This window comes from Mixophyes fleayi, chromosome 12 (assembly GCF_038048845.1).
Source record: "Mixophyes fleayi isolate aMixFle1 chromosome 12, aMixFle1.hap1, whole genome shotgun sequence".
Classification (NCBI taxonomy): domain Eukaryota; kingdom Metazoa; phylum Chordata; class Amphibia; order Anura; family Limnodynastidae; genus Mixophyes; species Mixophyes fleayi.
Genome location: NC_134413.1, coordinates 55897817 through 55917409, shown reverse-complemented (window position 1 = coordinate 55917409; position 19593 = coordinate 55897817). Strand labels below are relative to the sequence as shown.

The 19593-nt window shown below is 40.7% G+C and overlaps 1 protein-coding gene across 4 annotated transcripts in view; it reads left to right on the top strand.

The window, feature by feature from the left end:
- Positions 1-11281, top strand: part of EXD1 (exonuclease 3'-5' domain containing 1) — a 208068-nt gene extending 196787 nt beyond the window's left edge. For all 4 annotated transcript variants that reach the window (XM_075193375.1, XM_075193372.1, XM_075193373.1 and 1 more), the window contains one exon: positions 10650-11281. In XM_075193375.1, the coding sequence (XP_075049476.1) occupies positions 10650-10787 (138 nt within the window). In that variant the 3' untranslated portion in view covers positions 10788-11281. The remainder of the gene's footprint in view (positions 1-10649) is intronic.
- The last annotated feature ends 8312 nt before the right edge of the window (positions 11282-19593 follow it).

Here is a 19593-nt window from a genome sequence, read left to right as displayed (position 1 = left end):
GCCTCGCAAGCATGAGAGATCCGCTAGATCAGCGAGGGTTAATTTCCTTTGGTATTCTTAATCTGAATTTTTCTCTCGGGAAGAGGGTGAGATTCGGGTAGACTCAGATTTTGAGGACCAGAGAGGTTGGGAGGAGGATTCCTCTGAAGGGCGTCAAACAATTGGCTTTAACTGTTTGACAGACCCTTAACCTTTAGAAGCCAGAGGTTCTGGATGTTCATTGTTCAAAAGATAAAAAAGACATACAATTTTTCCCATCTTCCCTTTCAGAGATTTTGAGTCAAGCCTGGAAAAAACCTGATAGGAGATTTCAAGTGCCTTCGTCTTAACTACCCCTTTTCTGAAGGGGACACTGGAAATAGGGGAATTCAACCAATGGGGGTTGAATTCAGTGAGGAATTTCAAGGACAGCATTGACAGGAATGTGAAGGGATTTTCAAGACTTTGTCACTGTGGCACATCACTCGGACCCATTTTGTGGCCACGTGGGTAAACAAAACAGAATAGTGGGATGAGCAGATTGGTGAGGACTAATACCTCAAGATCAGAATTGTTGCTCTTGGTGGACCAAATGAGAGAAGTGTTAGAGTGTTGCAGTCCTCAATCTAGTTCTTATCCTGTACATGATCTCAACCTGGGTGTTTGCAACCAGATGCACACTTTTGCTTAGATCTTGGGAGGCAGGTTTAGAGTCCAAGAGGACTCTGGAAGCCTTACCCTTCAAGGTGAATGTTCGCTTTGGTCAGAATTGGACAGGTTTTCTCTTAGGCCATGGGGTAAAGAGTTCTTTCTTCCCAGCGAATGCTCACAAACCTAAGCTAAGAGATTTTGTTCCTTCTGTTTGCTTCCTCAAGGGGCCAGTCCATTGCCAAAGGAACAAGCAGGCATGGTCAGGAAAACATTCAGTTTTCCAAGCCTGCTGAAAAGCAAACCGCATGACTGGCTTCTTCTGCACCCAGCAATGTCTATGCTGACAGCCATGCTTTTGCTCTTTCGGGACTAATAGATCAGATCTTCTTTGGACATGTGGTCCTTTTAAAAGAAATTCGCAATTAATCCTGAGATTTGGACTTTTCTACAGAGAGTTCTACACGTACACCTTCCCTATAGTTCACCAGTAACTCAGAGGGACCTACACTTGGTCCTCTCGGCAATACAGTGAACGCCATTCAAACCTTTATAATCCATTGATTGCACATTCCTTACTTGGAAAGTGTAAATTTTACTACATATTGCTTCGGCAAGAAGAGTGTCTGAATTGACTGCGTTCCCATGCCTTTTACACTCTGTTTGAGGTTGAGTGTTGCTCTGTTTGAGTTATTATTCTTGTTTGATTAGTTCTTCAATTGTATCCTATAAGGTTTTCTCAGTAAAAAAAAAAAAAGCCCCAACTGATTAGTCATTGGTGAAGGGCTATAGAAGGGGAGGAGGTTCTGATTCTTATATTTTTCACAGATTCAAACATAAGTGCTTATTTCAGCACGAGCCCTCTTTATCCCAAAGTAGCAGTGTCTCCCAAATGGAATCAGAGAAATGGATTTAATTGAAGTACAAAAATCCTCTTTATATAGGACATGTAGTTTGGACCCACAGAAGGCAGTTTATAGCATAATATTAATGTTTTAAAAGGAAACTACTAGTGAAAATAAAACCATTGACAATAGTTATAGCAACATATTGAACAATAAGAAACTGTGCCCTAAAAGGAGGGAGGCTTATAGAAGCAACTTAATCTATGTAGAGATATTTCTACAAACATAAAAGGTCACACAGAGTAAAAATACAGTCAGTGAAGGAAACGTATGTTAGTGAGTATACCTTGACAGCATAGTTTAAAGATAATCATCATCATCAACATCATCAACATTTATTTATATAGCGCCAGCAAATTCCGTAGCGCTTTACAATTGGGAACAAACATTAATAAAGACAATACTGGGTAATACATACAGACAGAGAGGTAAGAGAACCCTGCTCGAAAGCTTACAATCTATAGGACAATGGGAGTTAGAAACACAAGGGCATGTGCTACATCATATTGCACAATATACCAGCCAGACTGCAAAGGTAAAAGTACTGAGTGGGCTGTGTGTGTTGCAATGTTGGTCAGAAGGTTGTTGTCTTGCGTTAGCTGTGTAGAGGTTGGCAATAGGGTAATCTAGGGAAATTAAGATGATGGTTGAGGAATATCATAACCTTGTCTGAAGAGGTGGGTTTTCAGTGAACGCTTGAAGGTTTGAAGACTAGAGGAAAGTCTTACTGTGCGAGGGAGGGAATTCCACAAAGTAGGTGCAGCCCGGAAAAAATCCTGTAACCGAGAATGGGAGGATGTGATGAGAGTGGAGGAGAGACGTAGATCTTGTGCAGAACGGAGGTGTCAAGTAGGGAGATATTTCGAGACAAGTGAGGAAATGTATGTCGGTGCAATTTTGTTGATGGCCTTGTATGTTAGTAGAAGAATTTTATATTGGATTCGTTGAAATACAGGCAGCCAATGTAGAGACTGACAGAGTGGCTCAGCAGAGGAATAACGGTTTGTAAGGAAAATCAGTCTACCCGCTGCGTGCAAAATAGATTGTAGGGGTTCAAGTCTGCCTTTGGGAAGACCAGTAAGGAGGGAATTGCAATAGTCTATGCGGGAGATGAGTGCATGAATTAATGTTTTTGCGGTGTCTTGTGTCAGATATGTGCGTATTCTGGAAATGTTCTTTAGGTGTATGTAACATGATTTAGATATAGAGTTGATGTGGGGAATAAACGACAGTTGTGAATCAAGGATTACACCTAGGCAACGAGCTTGCGGGGTGGGATTTATGGTCATGTTATCGACAGAAATAGAAATGTCAGGCAGGAAGCTTCTGTTCTTGGGTGGGAATATTATTAATTCAGTTTTTGAAAAATTGAGTTTGAGTTGGCGAGAAGACATCCAAGATGAAATGGCAGAAAGACAGTCAGTAACGCGAGACAACACAGATGGTCAAAGATCAGGAGAGGATAGATAAATTTGTGTATCATCCGCATAGTATCCGATGATACTGAAATCCAAAGGAGCTTATTAGTTTTCCAAGAGAAGTGGTGTAGATAGAGAATAGCAGAGGACCTAGGACTGAGCCTTGTGGAACTCCAACTGATAAAGGAAGCGGAGCAGAGGTGGATCCAGAGAAATTAACACTGAAAGTTTGATTAGATAGGTAGGAAGAGAACCAGGATAGGACAGTGCCTTCAAGACCTAGGGATTGCAGCGTTTGTATGAGGAGAGAGTGGTCAACAGTGTCAAATGCAGCAGAGAGATCCAGGAGAATTAGAACAGAGTATTGGTTATTATTTTTTGCTGTGATCAAATGATTGACAACTTTGGTCAGCGCCATCTCTGTGGAGTGTTGAGAGCGAAAGCCTGACTGAAGAGGATCCAATAAGTTGTTTGCTGTAAGAAAGTGTGTGAGGCGTGTGTAGGCAATTCTCTCGAGAAGCTTGGAGGGGCATGGGAGCTGGGAGATGGGGCGGTAATTTATGAGAGAGTTAGGGTCAGAATTCTGTTTTTTTTAAATTTGGAGTAATTACTGCATGCTTAAATATAGATGGAAAAATACCAGTAGAAAGAGATAGATTACAGATTTTAGTTAGAGGGGGAATGATAAAACATTTTTGACATAGACATAAATGCATGAAGCTTTTGTGCTTATTTTATAAGGGAATTTTTTAGTAAAGTTCCTTATCTGAAGAACGGTATTGGTATTAGCAAACCCTTTTGGACTTATTGATAATATTATGTCTTCATAGTATCATTTTTCCACAAACTCAACAATTAACTACCATTGTGAGGTAAACATTTTAACAAAGATGTTATCTTCGCTATAGTGTACATTTTAAATTTATGTAGGTAACTAAAACTTATTCTCACAAAGGTGTAAAAATGTGTCTCACTGTTGAGCTACATAAGGAAAACCATGTAAAGGCTGTTAAACTTAATTACATTTTACGGAAAGTGTTGACTAGCGCCAACAAGAAGCTTGGCTCTATGGATCATCTAATACATGAAAAGTTGCTTTGGCATGCGTAGATCCACAAAAAGATATACAATATTGTACACTGTGCGATTCACAACAAACACAGCAGAGGCGAATGCAGGATTTAGAAGGGGGGGTTCCGCGCCCCCCCCCGTGAAAAAAAAAATAGAGCGAGAGAGAGAGCAGCTCCATTTCAGCGAGTCTGAATTCTACAGCAGCCGCGGCGCTGTATTATACTACAATACAGCACTGCCGCGGACACTTCTTTGACAGCGCCGCGGCTGCTGTGGAGTACCGTTGGTTCCCGGAGGGGAGGGGTTTTTGGGGAACCAGAAACCTCCCCTGCGTGCGCCATTGCACAGAAGTGTGGTCGCACACAGAGGCAGGACAATCATCTGTTCGTTATAGGATAATACCATCATTGTATACAGATGGGGTGCTCTCTCATATGTTAATAGTCATAATAAAGGAAAAAAGAGAAAGAACATGAGCATTACATATTAAAACTTAATTTTATTGAAATGTTTGTGTTTGATTTTCAAACACAAAGGTGAAATACTGGTTAAAAATGATAGTGTATATGTATGTGGTATGTATTAAAATATAATAGAGGAAGCTTACAGTGCCATTGTCGACTATTATTGGAGCAGAACTTTATTTATATATCATATTGACCCATTTTAATGTGTTTGAATATACATAAAATTCCAACTAATAGGGAATCCGCAATGGGTATCTAAATGAATATTTGAAATATTCATCATCATTTATTTATATAGCGCCACTAATTCCACAGCGCTGTACAGAGAACTCACTCACAACTGTCCCTGCCCCATTGAAGCCTACAGTCTAAATTCCCTAAAACACACACACAGACAGACACGACACACAGACTAGGGTCGATTTGTTAGCAGCTTATTAACCTACCATCTATCTCCCCTGTTCCCCAACTCCGCTGCCTAGGTGTCATCCTCGACTCCTCTCTCTCCTTTGCCCCTCACATTCACTCTCTCGCCAAATCCTGCCGTTTCCAGCTTCGCAACATTGCCCGCATTCGGCCCTTCCTCTCCCAGGATGCCACCAAATCTCTCGTCCACTCTCTGATTATCTCCCGCTTGGAATACTGCAACCTTCTCCTTATCGGCCTCCCCCTCTCTCATCTCGCTCCCCTTAGATCTGTACTTAACGCCGCTGCTAGGCTTATTTTCCTCTCTCGCCGTTCCACCTCTGTATCCCCACTCTACCAAGCCCTTCACTGGCTCCCCTTCCCCTACAAAATCCTTTTCAAGCTCCTCACTCTGACTTACAAGGCCCTCGCCAACTCCACTGCTCCCTACATCTCTAACCTTATCTCTATTCACACTCCCTCCCGCTCACTGCGATCGTCCAACGATCGTCACCTCTCTTCCCCTCTGATTACCTCCTCTCACGCACGTATCCAAGACTTCTCCCGCGCCGCTCCCCTCCATTGGAACAAGCTCCCCCGCTCCATCAGAACTTCCCCTAATCTGTCCTCTTTCAAACGAACATTAAAAACCCACCTTTTCCTTAAAGCCTTCCAGTCTCATGCCTAAACTCCCACCGGTCGGCTACCTCTCTTTCTCATCCCTTCTTCCCTTCTCCCCCTTCCTCGACTCCGTCTCCGTTTCTCCCGTCTCTCCGTCTCATCCATGTGTCTGTCTGTCTTCCCCTCCCTTTAGATTGTTCGCTCCTTTGAGCAGGGCTCTCCTACCTTCTGTTTCCATCACTTTTAACTGCGCTCTCCAGCTACTCAGCTCACCTCCTCTCAGTCCCTCTGCCCTCTGTCTCCTCTCGCTTCTCTTCACTCCCCTCAGTGACTCTCAACCTGTCATCCGTGCCCACCCTCTTGGGCCATAGTTACCTGCCTATACTCACTTTTCCCCTCCCTCCCTCTCTTTCATGCTGTGCCTGAGCCCCCAGAGTTATAGTGTTTACTGTTACTTGTACTGTGCTGTTTCACCTGTACTGTGCCATTGTTTGTCCTTGTACGGCGCTACGGATACTTTGTGGCGCCCTATAAATAAAAATTAATAATAATAATAATACCAGTATGTTTTTGGAGTGTGGGAGGAAACCGGAGCACCCGGTGGAAACCCACACAAACACGGGGAGAACATACAAACTCCTCACAGATCAGGTCATGGTCGGGAATTGAACTCATGACCCCAGTGCTGTAAGGCAGAAGTGCTAACCACTTAGCCACCGTGCTGCATTTGCTCACAAATTTCTTCAAAGTCCCAAATTAAATATTTGTGGGTTTAATTACATATGAGAATGGACTCAAAATGCCAAGGAATAGTTGATGTGTGCATAGGTATCAGTCTCTACTCCCAGGTAGAATTTTAGGTATATGGGTGTTACAGAATCGGTACCAGTTGCAACCCCCTATATCCTGGTTAGATGCTGGACTTAATTGTGCTCAATTCCTACTGAATGTGATTCACATATGGTGTATCATATAAAGCTTGTCCTTATATTCGTATATAGATACTTAGTGCTATCCACTGAGTTCTAATAAGTACTATTCATGTAGCTACATATTAATTAAGCACTCCACCTGAGTTGGGCGAATGTATGGTTGATTATATATGTGAGGGGACTCAAATTTCCAAGGAATGATTAATATATGCACTGGTGTTTATCTCTACTTACAGGTAATACGATACTACATAGGTGTATAATGCCAATACAATAGATTCAATGTCTACCTCCTATACCACTGTATTTTGAATAGATACTACACCAAATTGTGCTCAAATATTTCTCAACATAAGTCACAGATAGTCTATTATCAGGTGTTTTGTGCTATGCCATCGATTCTCATATTCGCCCTTTGTATGACTGCATGTTAATTAAATACTGCACTCAATGGCATTTGGTTCCTCCTAACTCTAAAACATAGGTGGTGCATTGTATCAAGTTTCACCATAAACTGATAAACACTGGCTGCAATTATATGTGCTATGCTAACATACTCATAGCCTCACATATATGCATTCAAGTATTCGATATCAAAATCAGAGGTACTCACCAGTCTTTAAATAATGCCTAAATCGCGTGCATATATTGTGCTACACGCAAATAACATAACATGGGACTCTTATCTCCGGCATTCCATGCCGGTGTCAGACGCCACTGTCGGGTTCCGTGATGTCAGAAATGACGTCACTTCCCAACGTACGTTTCACCTATCACTTTATCGAGGGAGATTCAACAGTTTTTTCCATATGTTAAAGAGACATTCACCTATTGTTATATAATGCTTTGGACATTATTATAACGATGTCTGCAGGCAGTGTCGGACTGGCCTGCCGGGGGACCGGACTATTCACCGCGGGGCCCTGTGCCTGATAGCCCCGCCCTCTTCATTGGTGGGGCGGAGTTATCCGGCTGAGTATTTTGTCGGCTGCAGCCATTAAACATACATCGGATATTTCTGTGCCATTTTCATTACAGCATCAATCTCAGCGGGTTTGCCAGCTTGTCAGGTGAGCACTGTCGGCAGTCTGTTCTGAAATGTTGCAGCTGCAGAATCCCCAGTCCTGTGAAGTGCTGTTACGAACACTAAGAACAACATATCTATTTGCTGCATGAGCTGTGCGGGGAAGTTCACACAAAAAATCCCACATGTTGGGTGAGGAGTTATTACCTTGAGACATTTATGGGGCACATCCTACACTGATAACCTCATTTACCATCAAACGGAGGCTTCTTGACATTAACCACAGAAGAGTCTGATATTTATACATAGAACAGGGTATTGTTATCTTTCTCACTGAAAAATCTGTGATCATTGGACTACTGCAGCTTGTCTGTCATAATGCCTATGTAGTTTGTGGTCCTTTATAAACACACGCAATACTTTCACTTTCATCTTAAGCTCCCATTTACCAGTACACCCATTCTTGGTACTAGAATTATATAATTTCTAGAAATAATATAATTTTAATGTGCACATGGTCAATCATTGGGTTCCTTATTGAAACAACTGTGCGCCCATAGGTTAAATTACAACAAACAAAGAGCTCTAAGTTGAAAACTGTTATTATATTGGCATTTATTTTAAAGAGATTGGTTCTGTTTAATATTAAGAGTTTCATACCCTGCTAAGCAAGGTAGCTGATTTTTTTTGTATAGCCATACATATTAATATATATTTATATGTATGTGTTCATGTATCACAATGCTACAATGTAATAGAAAACAGGGTTTCCATATATACGCACTGTTGTCTGTTTTTTTTTTTATGTTTTGTCTTGTTTGGCATTTTATAGTGAATAATAAATAATAAAGTAATCTTAATCCTAATCCTGCTGTTTCTGTCTACTGGGCAATGCATTTTCTGGTGGCAGCCCTGTTTGCAAGGTCCGCTTTTTCTTTATAGACCACACTATGACGCTATATGTTGTCGTACATAGGATGACAAGATCCCCTTTAATGATTGACCACACCCCCTCTTGCAGTTGGCCACACCTCATTGTAGTGGGCCCCTCCCACTGCCTTCCCCCGGTGGGCCCTTTATGTCCCAGTCCGACACTGTCTGCAGGTGGGTGTGTGGAGAAACACTCTGGTCCTATTGTTCCAACAGTCAGATCTCGAGGAATGCTTAAATCTGAGTTGTTAATATTCTGGAGGCTGTGTTGAAAGAATATTGCATTACTAATGTCCATCGGTAGCAATAGAAAGTCTTTCTTGAGTGGAATACCCTGAGTTGAAATCCTCTCATATACATATGAATAAATGTTTTGTTGAAACCAGCAAAAATTATTTAATGGAAACAGTATTTGTATATTGTTCAGATTTATGTCTAATAAAAATATAAAATAACCCAAAAAAAAGTTTTAAGCAAAATTGCACTAATAAAATTTAAGATAAAAATATAGATAGAAATACTTCTCCTCAACTCATCAGGTGCAATGCATTTCCCAGACCTCTGAGCTTGATTCATTTGCATCCATCTTGTAGCACACTGTATTGTGAATTTGATTATTTTATTATATTACCAGTCTTAAAAGGTACTTGCTATGTAAAAATATATGGGATTGCTGCTTTAAGCATACATAGTCCCTTTTCTTATTTGACCTACAATCATCTCCTTTTCAAAATCCCTCTGGAGGTTGTAAAATATTGCTGCCAGTTACACAGTGACATTTCTCAGCATATCATGTGAAGGCAAAGGGGGTAGTATGAAGGGGAGGACTTTTACAGTACACAGGTTTCAGAGGGGAACTCCAAAGCCTCTCTGCTCACTACATCATGTATCATGTGACTGTGATTGCCACGGTAGTCCATGACACTGAATTATAAATCATTAATAGCACTCTGTAAAACAAACCAAGGAAAAATGGGAAATACCTTATATATATATATATATATATATATATATATATATATATATATATATATATATATATATATATATATATATATATATATATATAACACTTAGCCTGCCACAGTGATATATCTGAAATAAAATCATGGGATTTCTGCTTTCAAACTAACTTTATACATGATTCTGAGAACATAAGCTTCATTGGTAGACCAACCTGAGGCTAAATAAAAAAAATGATTATGCACCAGGCAATAGAAACCAAGGGGTATATTTACCAAACTGCGGGTTTGAATAAGTAGAAATGTTGCCTATAGCAACAAGTCAGATTCTAGCTATCATTTTGTAGAATGTACTAAATAAATGATAGCTAGAATCTGATTGGTTGCTATAAGCAACATATCCACTTTTTCAAACCCGCAGTTTGGTAAATACCCCCAAATGTTATTTTGCTTAGTACTGAAGAAACTTGCATATTTTGGATAAGTGCACAGTTTTATTTACTCAACAGCAAAGAAACATGACACAATTATTGTCAACACAACAGTTCAACAGTATATCCATTTGAAGGCGTGGATATTATGGTCATTAAGCCATGAGTGAAGGCTATATATAGTCTGTGCTGCATATTGAAAAACTTACCTAAAATCAATAACCTAAATTAATTCTGCAATACACGAGCTTGCGGACTTCCTAGATTCATGTCTCATAGTACTTCTAGATTGCATAGTCTTTTATCTTAATATGCTCTGTGTGTACTATCCAGGTGTACCACTTTAACACCAAAGCATTTTGCTGTGCGCTTTGTAGAAAAAAGGCCTTTAGCATGCACTCTGTAATGGACACCATTAGTGAAGTCCTATAGTATAGCAGTCATGCTCTCCCCACTGTCTGTTTTGGTATAAAAACAAGAAGATAGGTTGGCATTCAAATTAGGTTAGCCCAATATGCACTTGTATACTCAGCTGGAAATTATATTATTATTATTATTATTATTATTATTATTATTATTATTATTATTATTATTATTGTACTATTATATGTAGCAGTATTTTCTAAGAATGCACCATTTCTTCAAGTGTTTTTGGCCATGACTGTACTTCTTAATTATTAATGAAACTTGGTATAAACGTGCCCTTGTTTTTTTTTCTATAGCTTTCTGTTTTATATTTTTATATAACACAAGCTTCAATTTGTGAAAATGTCATTGTATTATCTTTGCCTAATAGGAAGGAATGGTGGTTTCAATCCTGAGTTGTGCACTAATTCTTGTGTTTGTTGTTATTTAGATCGCCTCCTCTGAGCTTCCAAAAGAACTTCAACAGCTTCCTGTCTTGCAGCAACTGAGGAGAGAAAAGGCATTACAAGAATTCCATTTTACCAGCCAAGGATTCCTCTCAAGGGAGAAAATAAAGAAAGCCAAGTAAATAAATGAGTATACACAGTGCAGAGCTACAAACTCCAAATAAGCCTACTTTACATTAAATTAAATGTTTAAGAGTTTGTTCACTTATACACCATATTTAGAGTATTCAGAAATCATAATGTAGAACATTAATGAATTAATGTTTCTACAGGTAGCTTTGTAGAAAATTACTGTCCATAACAGCCAGTTTTTGTTTCTTAGACAGTTTGGAAAATTAAAAAAAAATGTTTAGTTCATGTGTGGAATACATTTTTTTTTCACAGATAAATGTTTGCTGAAACACAACAGTCCATGGAGATGCTTGCAAATTATATGCATAGCCTGGATGATTCATTTGTTTTGCTAATATTAGTGAATAATAGGAATATTATTCATATATTATCTTCAGAGTTTGTTTTGTAATGCACCACATTCTTTTTGGTTCAAAGATGTATTACAAATGTGTTTCAAATTAGTAATGTGTTATAGCACTAACTAATAAAAATGTTTGTTCAAGCCATTTCTGTTTTCCTACTGACAACTAACGCCCATAATTTTTTGTTATGCAGAACTGCCAATATCTGGTGTAATTAGGTTAAATGATAGTACATTCATTCTTGCCACATTACAGCTGATTAATACTTCAATCCAAACTGTCAAAGTAGAAAATACATGTGATAGCCTTGCATCGTTACCAATAAAATAAATCCTCAACTGACAACAGTTTTAATTAATGTAAGCTCATAAAAAGGGCCACATTTCTGTTAACTGTATTTATGTGCGCCAAATACTATTCAGAAATTATGTACTTTAGTTAAAAGCTATGGGTCACAAAAATGGAGTGCTGCATGGCAACACTAGGATATGTCCTGGTGTAAAATAACTATACATACATTTTAATTCAAGTTAATATGCATTATATAAGGGTGTAAACCAGTGGTTCCCAAACTTTTGCAGTTCACGGCACCCTTAGAGTCTCCAAATTTTTTCAAGGCACCCCTCCAAAATAATTACTGAGCAGTCCTGTTTTAGAAGTAGTTGAGTCAAAAAAATGTAATAAGTATTTAGGTCAGGACAGAAATACTTATTTAGTTGTATGCAAAAATGCCCCCTCTACATCCAGACACACTGCCCCCTCTGCATCCAGTCACTCTGCCCCCTCTGATGCTGCTCCCTCTGTCATGCTGTCCTCCTCCTCTGTCACGCTGTCCTCCTCCTCTGCCCTCTGTCACTCTGCTGCCCGCTGCCCCCCTCTGCTGCACGCTGCCCCCCTCTGCTGCCCCGCTGTCCTCCTCTGCTGCCCGCTGTCCCCCTCTGCTGCCCGCTGTCCCCCTCTGCTGCCCGCTGTCCTCTGTCCTTCTCTGCTTCCCACTGTCCCCCTCTGCTGCCTGCTGTCCTCCTCCGCCCTATGTCCTCCTCTGCTGCCCGCTGTCCTCCTCTGCTTCCCGCTGTCCTCTGTCCTCCTCTGCTTCCCGCTGTCCTCCTCCGCTTCTCCCAGCCATAAAAAAAAGAAAGAGCACATAAACTTACCAATCCGCCGGGCGCCGGGACCCAGCAGACTCCTCTCTCCCGCAGCTGTCACTGACGTCGATATTCAGTGACAGCTGCTGCGGGAGAGAGGAGGCTGCTGGGTCCCGGCGCCCGGCGGATTGGTAAGTTTATGTGCTCTTTCTTTTTTTTTATGACTGGCCCGCGGCACCCCAGTGACAGCGCCGCGGCACCCCTGGGAGCCGCGGCGCACAGTTTGGGAACCGCCGGTGTAAACGGTTGGATATTAAAGTTCGATGAGACCACGAATGTATAATCCCAAGTTAGAGACACAACTTCAGTTAGCACAACAAATAGATTTATTTAAAAATATAGTTGGCTAAAAGTGTTGATCAATTCATAGCTATATGTCCAGCACAGCAATCGCATCATCAATTCTAGGAGCCCTCCTCAATCAATCAGTGAGGTTAGAATAGGTTTCAGGTTGCCTGGCGCTTCTGCAGTCCGCGTCATTCCAGGGAAAAGGCTACTGACCCCCCCCCCCCCTCCCTGTCCAGTGTCGGACTGGGGCATGAAGGGCCCACTGGGGGACTGCAACGCTAGGAGCCCACCAGAGGGGATATGGCCAGCCGTCAAAAAGGCGACACCAGACACTAGAGGGGGAGTAGTCAGCCCACGAAGGACAGCTAGCACCATAGTGTAGTATGTAAAGAATGCAGTATGTATATAAAGAATACACAGTCTTGACCTGCCACTTAGATTGGGCAGAACAATCACCAAAAATTGGGATTGTCCCTCTAGACTCAGAACATTTGACAGACTGTCCTACCTGTTCTTGTCACTTTCACCACCTGTGGCTGCTGGTTTCTTTAGTTGTGGCTTGTCTGGATCCTGGAATGTTGGAGGCCCTATTTGGAAAAAAAAATGGGTACATTTTGAAAATTCCAACCAGCCCCGGCGTTAAATCAATAGGACCCACAATTAATACTTAGGCCTTCTTCCAGCCCCAACATTAAAGTAATAGTATTCCCATTTAATAAACCTATTTCCCTCCCTCCAGACAGCCCTTGCAATAAATTATTTGCATTTATGTATGATAAATATACCTATTTCCCGCAACCGTCACTGCCATTAAATAATTCATATTCACATTAAATAAATAGACCTCATGCTCCCCACATTCAATTAATAGCCCCCAAACCACCCCATCTTAAATTAATATTTCCCACTGTAAAATTAAATTTCCCCACCTTCACCCTACAAACAAAATAGCAACCATTATTTAGCCATCACCTACCACACACACAGTACATTGCCACAAGCCCGCTGTGTCGTCACACACACATTACTGTGCCCCTTAATCAACATGGTGCGCCCTCCATGCTGCTTTTGCCCCCCCCCCCTTCTCCTGGCTCCCCCTTCATCACCCTGTGCCATGCTGCTTTGGCCCCCCTTCACACTCTGCCATGCTGCTTTGGCCCCTTCTCTCTCTGCCATGCTGTCTGTGCTCCCCCTTCACTCTCTGCCATGCTGACTGTGCTCCTCCTTCACTCTGCCATGCTGTCTGTGCTCCCCCTTCACTCTGCCATGCTCCCTGTTCACTCTGCCTTGCTTCCATTCCTTCACTTACCTTTTCTATCGGCTTCTTTCTACTCTTCCTCTGTCTTCTTCCCGAATCCTCTCTGCGGCGCTCCTCACTGAGCTCAACATTCAGTGAGAACGGAGCAGAGAGGAGGGGTGCTGGCGCCGCGGTCACGTGAGTATTCTTTTTTTTTTTTTTTAAAGGTTTACGCCTTTCCGCTCCCCCCACCAACGAAGAGGGAAGCGATCAGGTTCGGGGCCTACCGGGGGATAGCCAGTTCCCCCGGCGGGCAAATCCCACCCTGACTGGCTGAGAAGTTAGATGGATATACACTGGGGTCCATATTTCATTGTCATTAACAATAGACTTTTCTGCAGAAACAAAGAAAGTTTTTTCATCAAAGAGTAAAGTTTCCTGATCTGTATGTAGTTTTTGCTCTCTGTTATCAGGTAGCTCACTAACTGGTATGTCTGCAGTGAGTATGTGCCCCTTTTCCATTGCCATTTGTGCTTGAACCTTGTGTGCCAGTGTGTTGCCATTTGTGCTTGAACCTTGGGTGCCAGTGTGTTATGTTCCCCCAACCCTTCTACTTGTATAGTTGGTAAACAGTGAGTATTTTTTGCAATAGACATATTCCTATGAAAGATACTTTTGTCAGTTTCAGTATCTAATACAGTAGTGACATGCTGAGGGCGGGTCTGCCCATGCCAAAGAGAAGAAACAATATCATGAGGTTGTGGGTCTCCAGCTATAAAGGCATGGACTATGACTGGAGACCTGCCAGTTTCCCATGCAATAGGTTCTGGTACCTCCCATGCCTGACCATATGAGTTGGGCTGGATCATGGGAGGAACAAAAAGCGTTACCACTTCCTCAGCATCACTTAGTACCACACTCTTTGGTGGGGTTGTTTTCCCCTTCTGTATCTGCCTCATTTGTTTCCACATCTCAATAGTTTGTGGCCCATATAATTTCTCTTTGGGAGTACCACCTTTTGACAATTCAAAATACATTTTTTTTGGTGTAATTTGCACCTTTTGTATATCAACATGATTGCAAAATATTCCATCTTGCTCATTATGTCCTAATTCAATTAATTGGTTCAATGTAAAAGCCTCATGTATTTTTGTTGTGGGACACAGATAATTGAACATAGCAAACAAAGGTGCCTTGTAATGAGGTGGTGCATATTTCAGCAATTTATTTTTTTATGTGGAATCAAATGGCATCATATCAGGACCTTCCCAGTTCAACAGATTGTGCTCATCATTTGCATCTGTTAAGTCCTTTAACCTCAATGCTGTCACACACCCATATTCTCTGACACGTTGTACACCATCAGCAACTGAACTCCATGGAGTTATGTTCATGAGCTCCATGGGATTGGGATACACTTTAGCAATACACAGTCGCACTATGTCTAGTAAAGTATAATCCCTTTGCATTTTACTAATTTTTGTCATATATAAACATACCCTAGGATCTGTGGTAATGTTTTCTAAACTATTTGCTTCTTGTGCTGACAACACAATTCTATCACCTCCTAAATCTCAGATATGTAACAACCAAGATAACATATTCTATCCTTGTTTTTGCTTGAATTTTGCCAAGTTTCTCAACTCTCCTGTTTTGTAATTTTGTGTTTCTTTTGCAATTTGTCGTGACTGTGATTTTTCATATCTAGTTGTCTTTGAATTGGCATCACAGTCTGATGATACATGTGAACCTTTCCCCCTGCTAGTCTGTATTGCCTCTTCTACATTCTCACTAGCATATCTGTTAATCATTGTACATGCTGCTGGGGAAACAATAGGTGGGTCATTCTCATCAAGGTCTATCTCTAGTTCTGAACCTGAACCATCAGTACACAGGTTATATATGACCTCAGCATCCCACCACTTTTGTTGCTTAACTGTTCTAACCTGTGCTGTCTGTAATTCTTTTCTCTGTGCCACCCCCCTTGTTCCCTGTGTATCCCTTGTTACAGGCTGGCAAGCTGGGTTTCTCACATACATTGTGTTGTTTGTACCAGGGGACACCAAGGGAGTCTGATCATCATTTTCTATAGCGGCCATGAGGGCGGGTTGGTTATTTGCACCCATCACAATACCATCCTGTATTGTTTGTTTCTCTACTACATGCTGCTTAGCGGCAGCTGTGCAAGACTGGGTTCTCACTGGTCTCATCTACCCTAACACATTCTCCTCAAACTCAACATCAGAATCACTATCATCTAATTGATTCCACTGCTGCCCCACAATTAATGTTCTTACTTGTACAGGGGTCAGCTTACTTTTGTTTACCCTTTCACTTCTTGCAGTTTACTTTATTCACAACATAGAATTTGAACTGTAGCTGGAGGTCATTTGCATAGGCAGCACATTGCTTTTTAACAAACAATTTCTTAAACATGATCATGTCTTACACGGGAATACACCAGAGGTCTCCTGGCTGGCTCGTCAAATGTAAACGGTTGGATGTTTAAGTTCGATGAGCCCACAGATGTATAGTCCCAAGTAAGAGACACAACTTCAGTTAGCACAACAAATAGATTTATTTAAAATATACTTAGTTACAAGTGTTGATCAATTCATAGGCATATGTCCAGTACAGCAATCGCATCAGCAGCTCTGTGAGCCCTCCTCAATCAATCAGTGAGGCTAGAATAGGTTTCAGGCTGCCTGGCGCTTCTGCAGTCCGCGTCATTTCAGGGAAAAGGCTACTAAGCCCCCCTCCCCCTGTCTAAGTTTATATAGTGAGCAGAAAATTATCTCAGCCACCGCCCTAGGTGTGCATGTCATAAGATCATATGTCACAAGACCAACTAAATCATTAACAGCTAGATGGTTAAAGTGAATACTGATGCAATACATGAAATTGATGACAGTAACACTCCGAGTAAAAAAAACAGCTAATTTTGCAAACTAAAGCACTAGTTTTAGAGAAAACCTGGTCATAAAAGACAAGTAAATAATGTGAAGAAACATCACAGACTTAGTATTTGTTTATAAAGAGACACATAGAAATAAATTATAGACTCTATCTTGTTTCTTAATAAAAGGAAAATACCATAACTACTACAAAGGGTATATCTACACATGTGTTAAGTTATTAGTTATATTATCAAATCTTTTAATGGCCAAGACTCTTGAAACTAAAATCTAGTAAATATAGTTGACTACCTAAATGGCAAAAATACATCTCTTAAAGTGTTTTTCATGAGATGTTCCTTATGTGTTAAAATATGTGTCCATTGTTGATCTTCATATTCCACTTCTTGAAAATTGAGAACATTTCTGAAGCACTACATTAGTAAATATGTAAATCCACTACATTATTAAATATTTTCCATATCACTTGTGATTGATATGTAAGTAACTTATTCTATGTTTGGAACTAAAATATCAAATGTGTACTACTTCATATTTGTAAAAGGGTGCATAAAGCGGTGCTAATTCCTCTGAGAGTCTGCTATTGCTCTCTCTCTGATAGCACGAGGGTCCAATAGTGTGGTAAATATGATATTTAATACCTTCCTTCATTATCACTTACAAAGAGTAGTCTAGTTCTAGTTTAACCCAAGTCTTAGAAAGATAATTCTATTTCAATATCTACTCAATTTACTCTGATGCACAAAGGGAATAATTATATCAATAAAGATTTTCCACAAAGTCTCATTTAAGATTATATGTATTCTTATCAACAATAGTTATTTTCCATAACGATCTTTACATATATAATACAATTTAGAAGGCATAATATATTTTACATGAAATACAATGCATTGCCTACTTCAGCTGTTTTATCTATGTATAAATGTGCCTTTCCTATCTGTGTATGAATGTATGTATCTCAGATTTCAGTGTGTGTTAATAGCAAGACAGTGGGCCTGATTCATTAAGGAAAGTAGGGAAAAAAAATTAGTACGTTTTCTCCTGGACAAAACCATTTAACAATGCAGCGCACAAATGCTTGATAGCTTTATTTGTACACTGAAATTTAAAGTTCATCTAGGACATGCCCTATCAAACTATAAATCTGTCCCCGCATTTTAAATTTACCCCCCCTCCAATGCAACATGCTTTTGCAAAGGTGAAAAGTTACTTATTTTTTTTGCTCTACTTTCCTTAATGAATCACGCCCAGTGTGTGCAAGATGCAGAATAGACCACATGGCATAACAAGATGGTAAACAGACAAAGACAACATTACAAAATGGAGTCCAGACCGCATGGCCCTGGGTCTGAAACAAAGTCTCATGTCTTTTACAACACTACAAGTCTCACACAGGAGCTAGTTTGTCCACTCAATTTATCCAGCACTATACTTCATTGCCCATTCCAATCAAATTCAGCTGTTTTAGTACAAAACGCCCTAATCTAGAAAGGGGAGGGGAAGGTCTATACCCATGCTCTAGTAAGCACAATCAAATTCCTATTAACTTCAAACCCTTAAACTGCAATACTTCAATTATTTCACTTTCTAAAGCTGGGTACACACTACTGGGTTTTTGTCCAATAATTGTCTCAATCAGCCGACATACGACCACTCGTTCGAAAGTCGGGTCAGTGTGTGTAGTGACACGATGGTCGAAAGTCTGCCCAAATGGACGATTGTCGCCTCATTTGGTTGGTTGTACCGTTCAATATTTTCGTTCCAATCTCCTTTCCGTTGTGTAGTGTGTATAAATTTCCGACCGTTCCACGACAATCCTCCTATACTTCCTCGACCTGGGGGGCGTGTGTATGTAAATTTGTGATGCCTGTACCAGTCCCGCTTGGTGCGGTATCCGCACATCACTGACTTGTGTTTTGTATACATGTGTATTGCACCTGTCTGGTTGCAGACCATTACACTTGTGTAAAGCACATGTGTTATTACCCTTTGCATCTATATTGGGAACCTATTCATATTTACCCTTTATAAACTTATACCTTTATAAACTATTTAACTTATAAAGTAATATTAACCTTTATTAACTAATATTTGTAAAATACTCAGAATAAACCACACAGTGTTAATGCAACAGTTTTATTGCAGGAAAAAGTACAAACATTTTTATTGCAGAATATGACTGTCACAAATCGGGATCTTAGCCACACTTACCTCATCCGCCGATGTCATATCACGGCTACCTGGGTCCCTTCTGGTCATCTGCAGCATTCCCGTTCTCCACACCTTCGTTTGTAAACAAACACATACTGTTTGTTCTGCTGCATGGGCGCGGCCATCTTGGATGCAGTCAGGTGATCATTCCAAACCAACCAGATTCAGAAGCTGTGATCACATGAACTGATCAGCCAATAGTTGTTTGGGACATCCTATTTAAACCTGCTGCTGTGATCTGTTCATTGCCAGAACAACACACTTCTCTCCAGAGGATAGTTCTTGGCTTCAGTGTTCCTGACTGCATTACAAGTGCAGTGTTCTTGACTGCATTACAAGTGCAGTGTTCCTGACTGCATTACAAGTGCAGTATTCCTGTCAGAATTACAAAGTGCACTGTTCCTGTCTGCATTACTAGTGCACTGTTCCTGTCAACATTTCTAGACTGCTCATTCCCCTGCTATATTCTACAATCAGCAAGAACATGAGCAGGAAGATCATCCAGGCTGCTAGGTTCTGTTTCAGTCCTGCTCCAGCTAGTCCCAAGGGTCCCGAATCGGATCAAGAAATACAGACGACCGTGACAATGACAAGTGAAAAAAATATTATTACACTTTAAAGGTGCTAGTGGTTTGTGGCAGAACAGTTCCAAA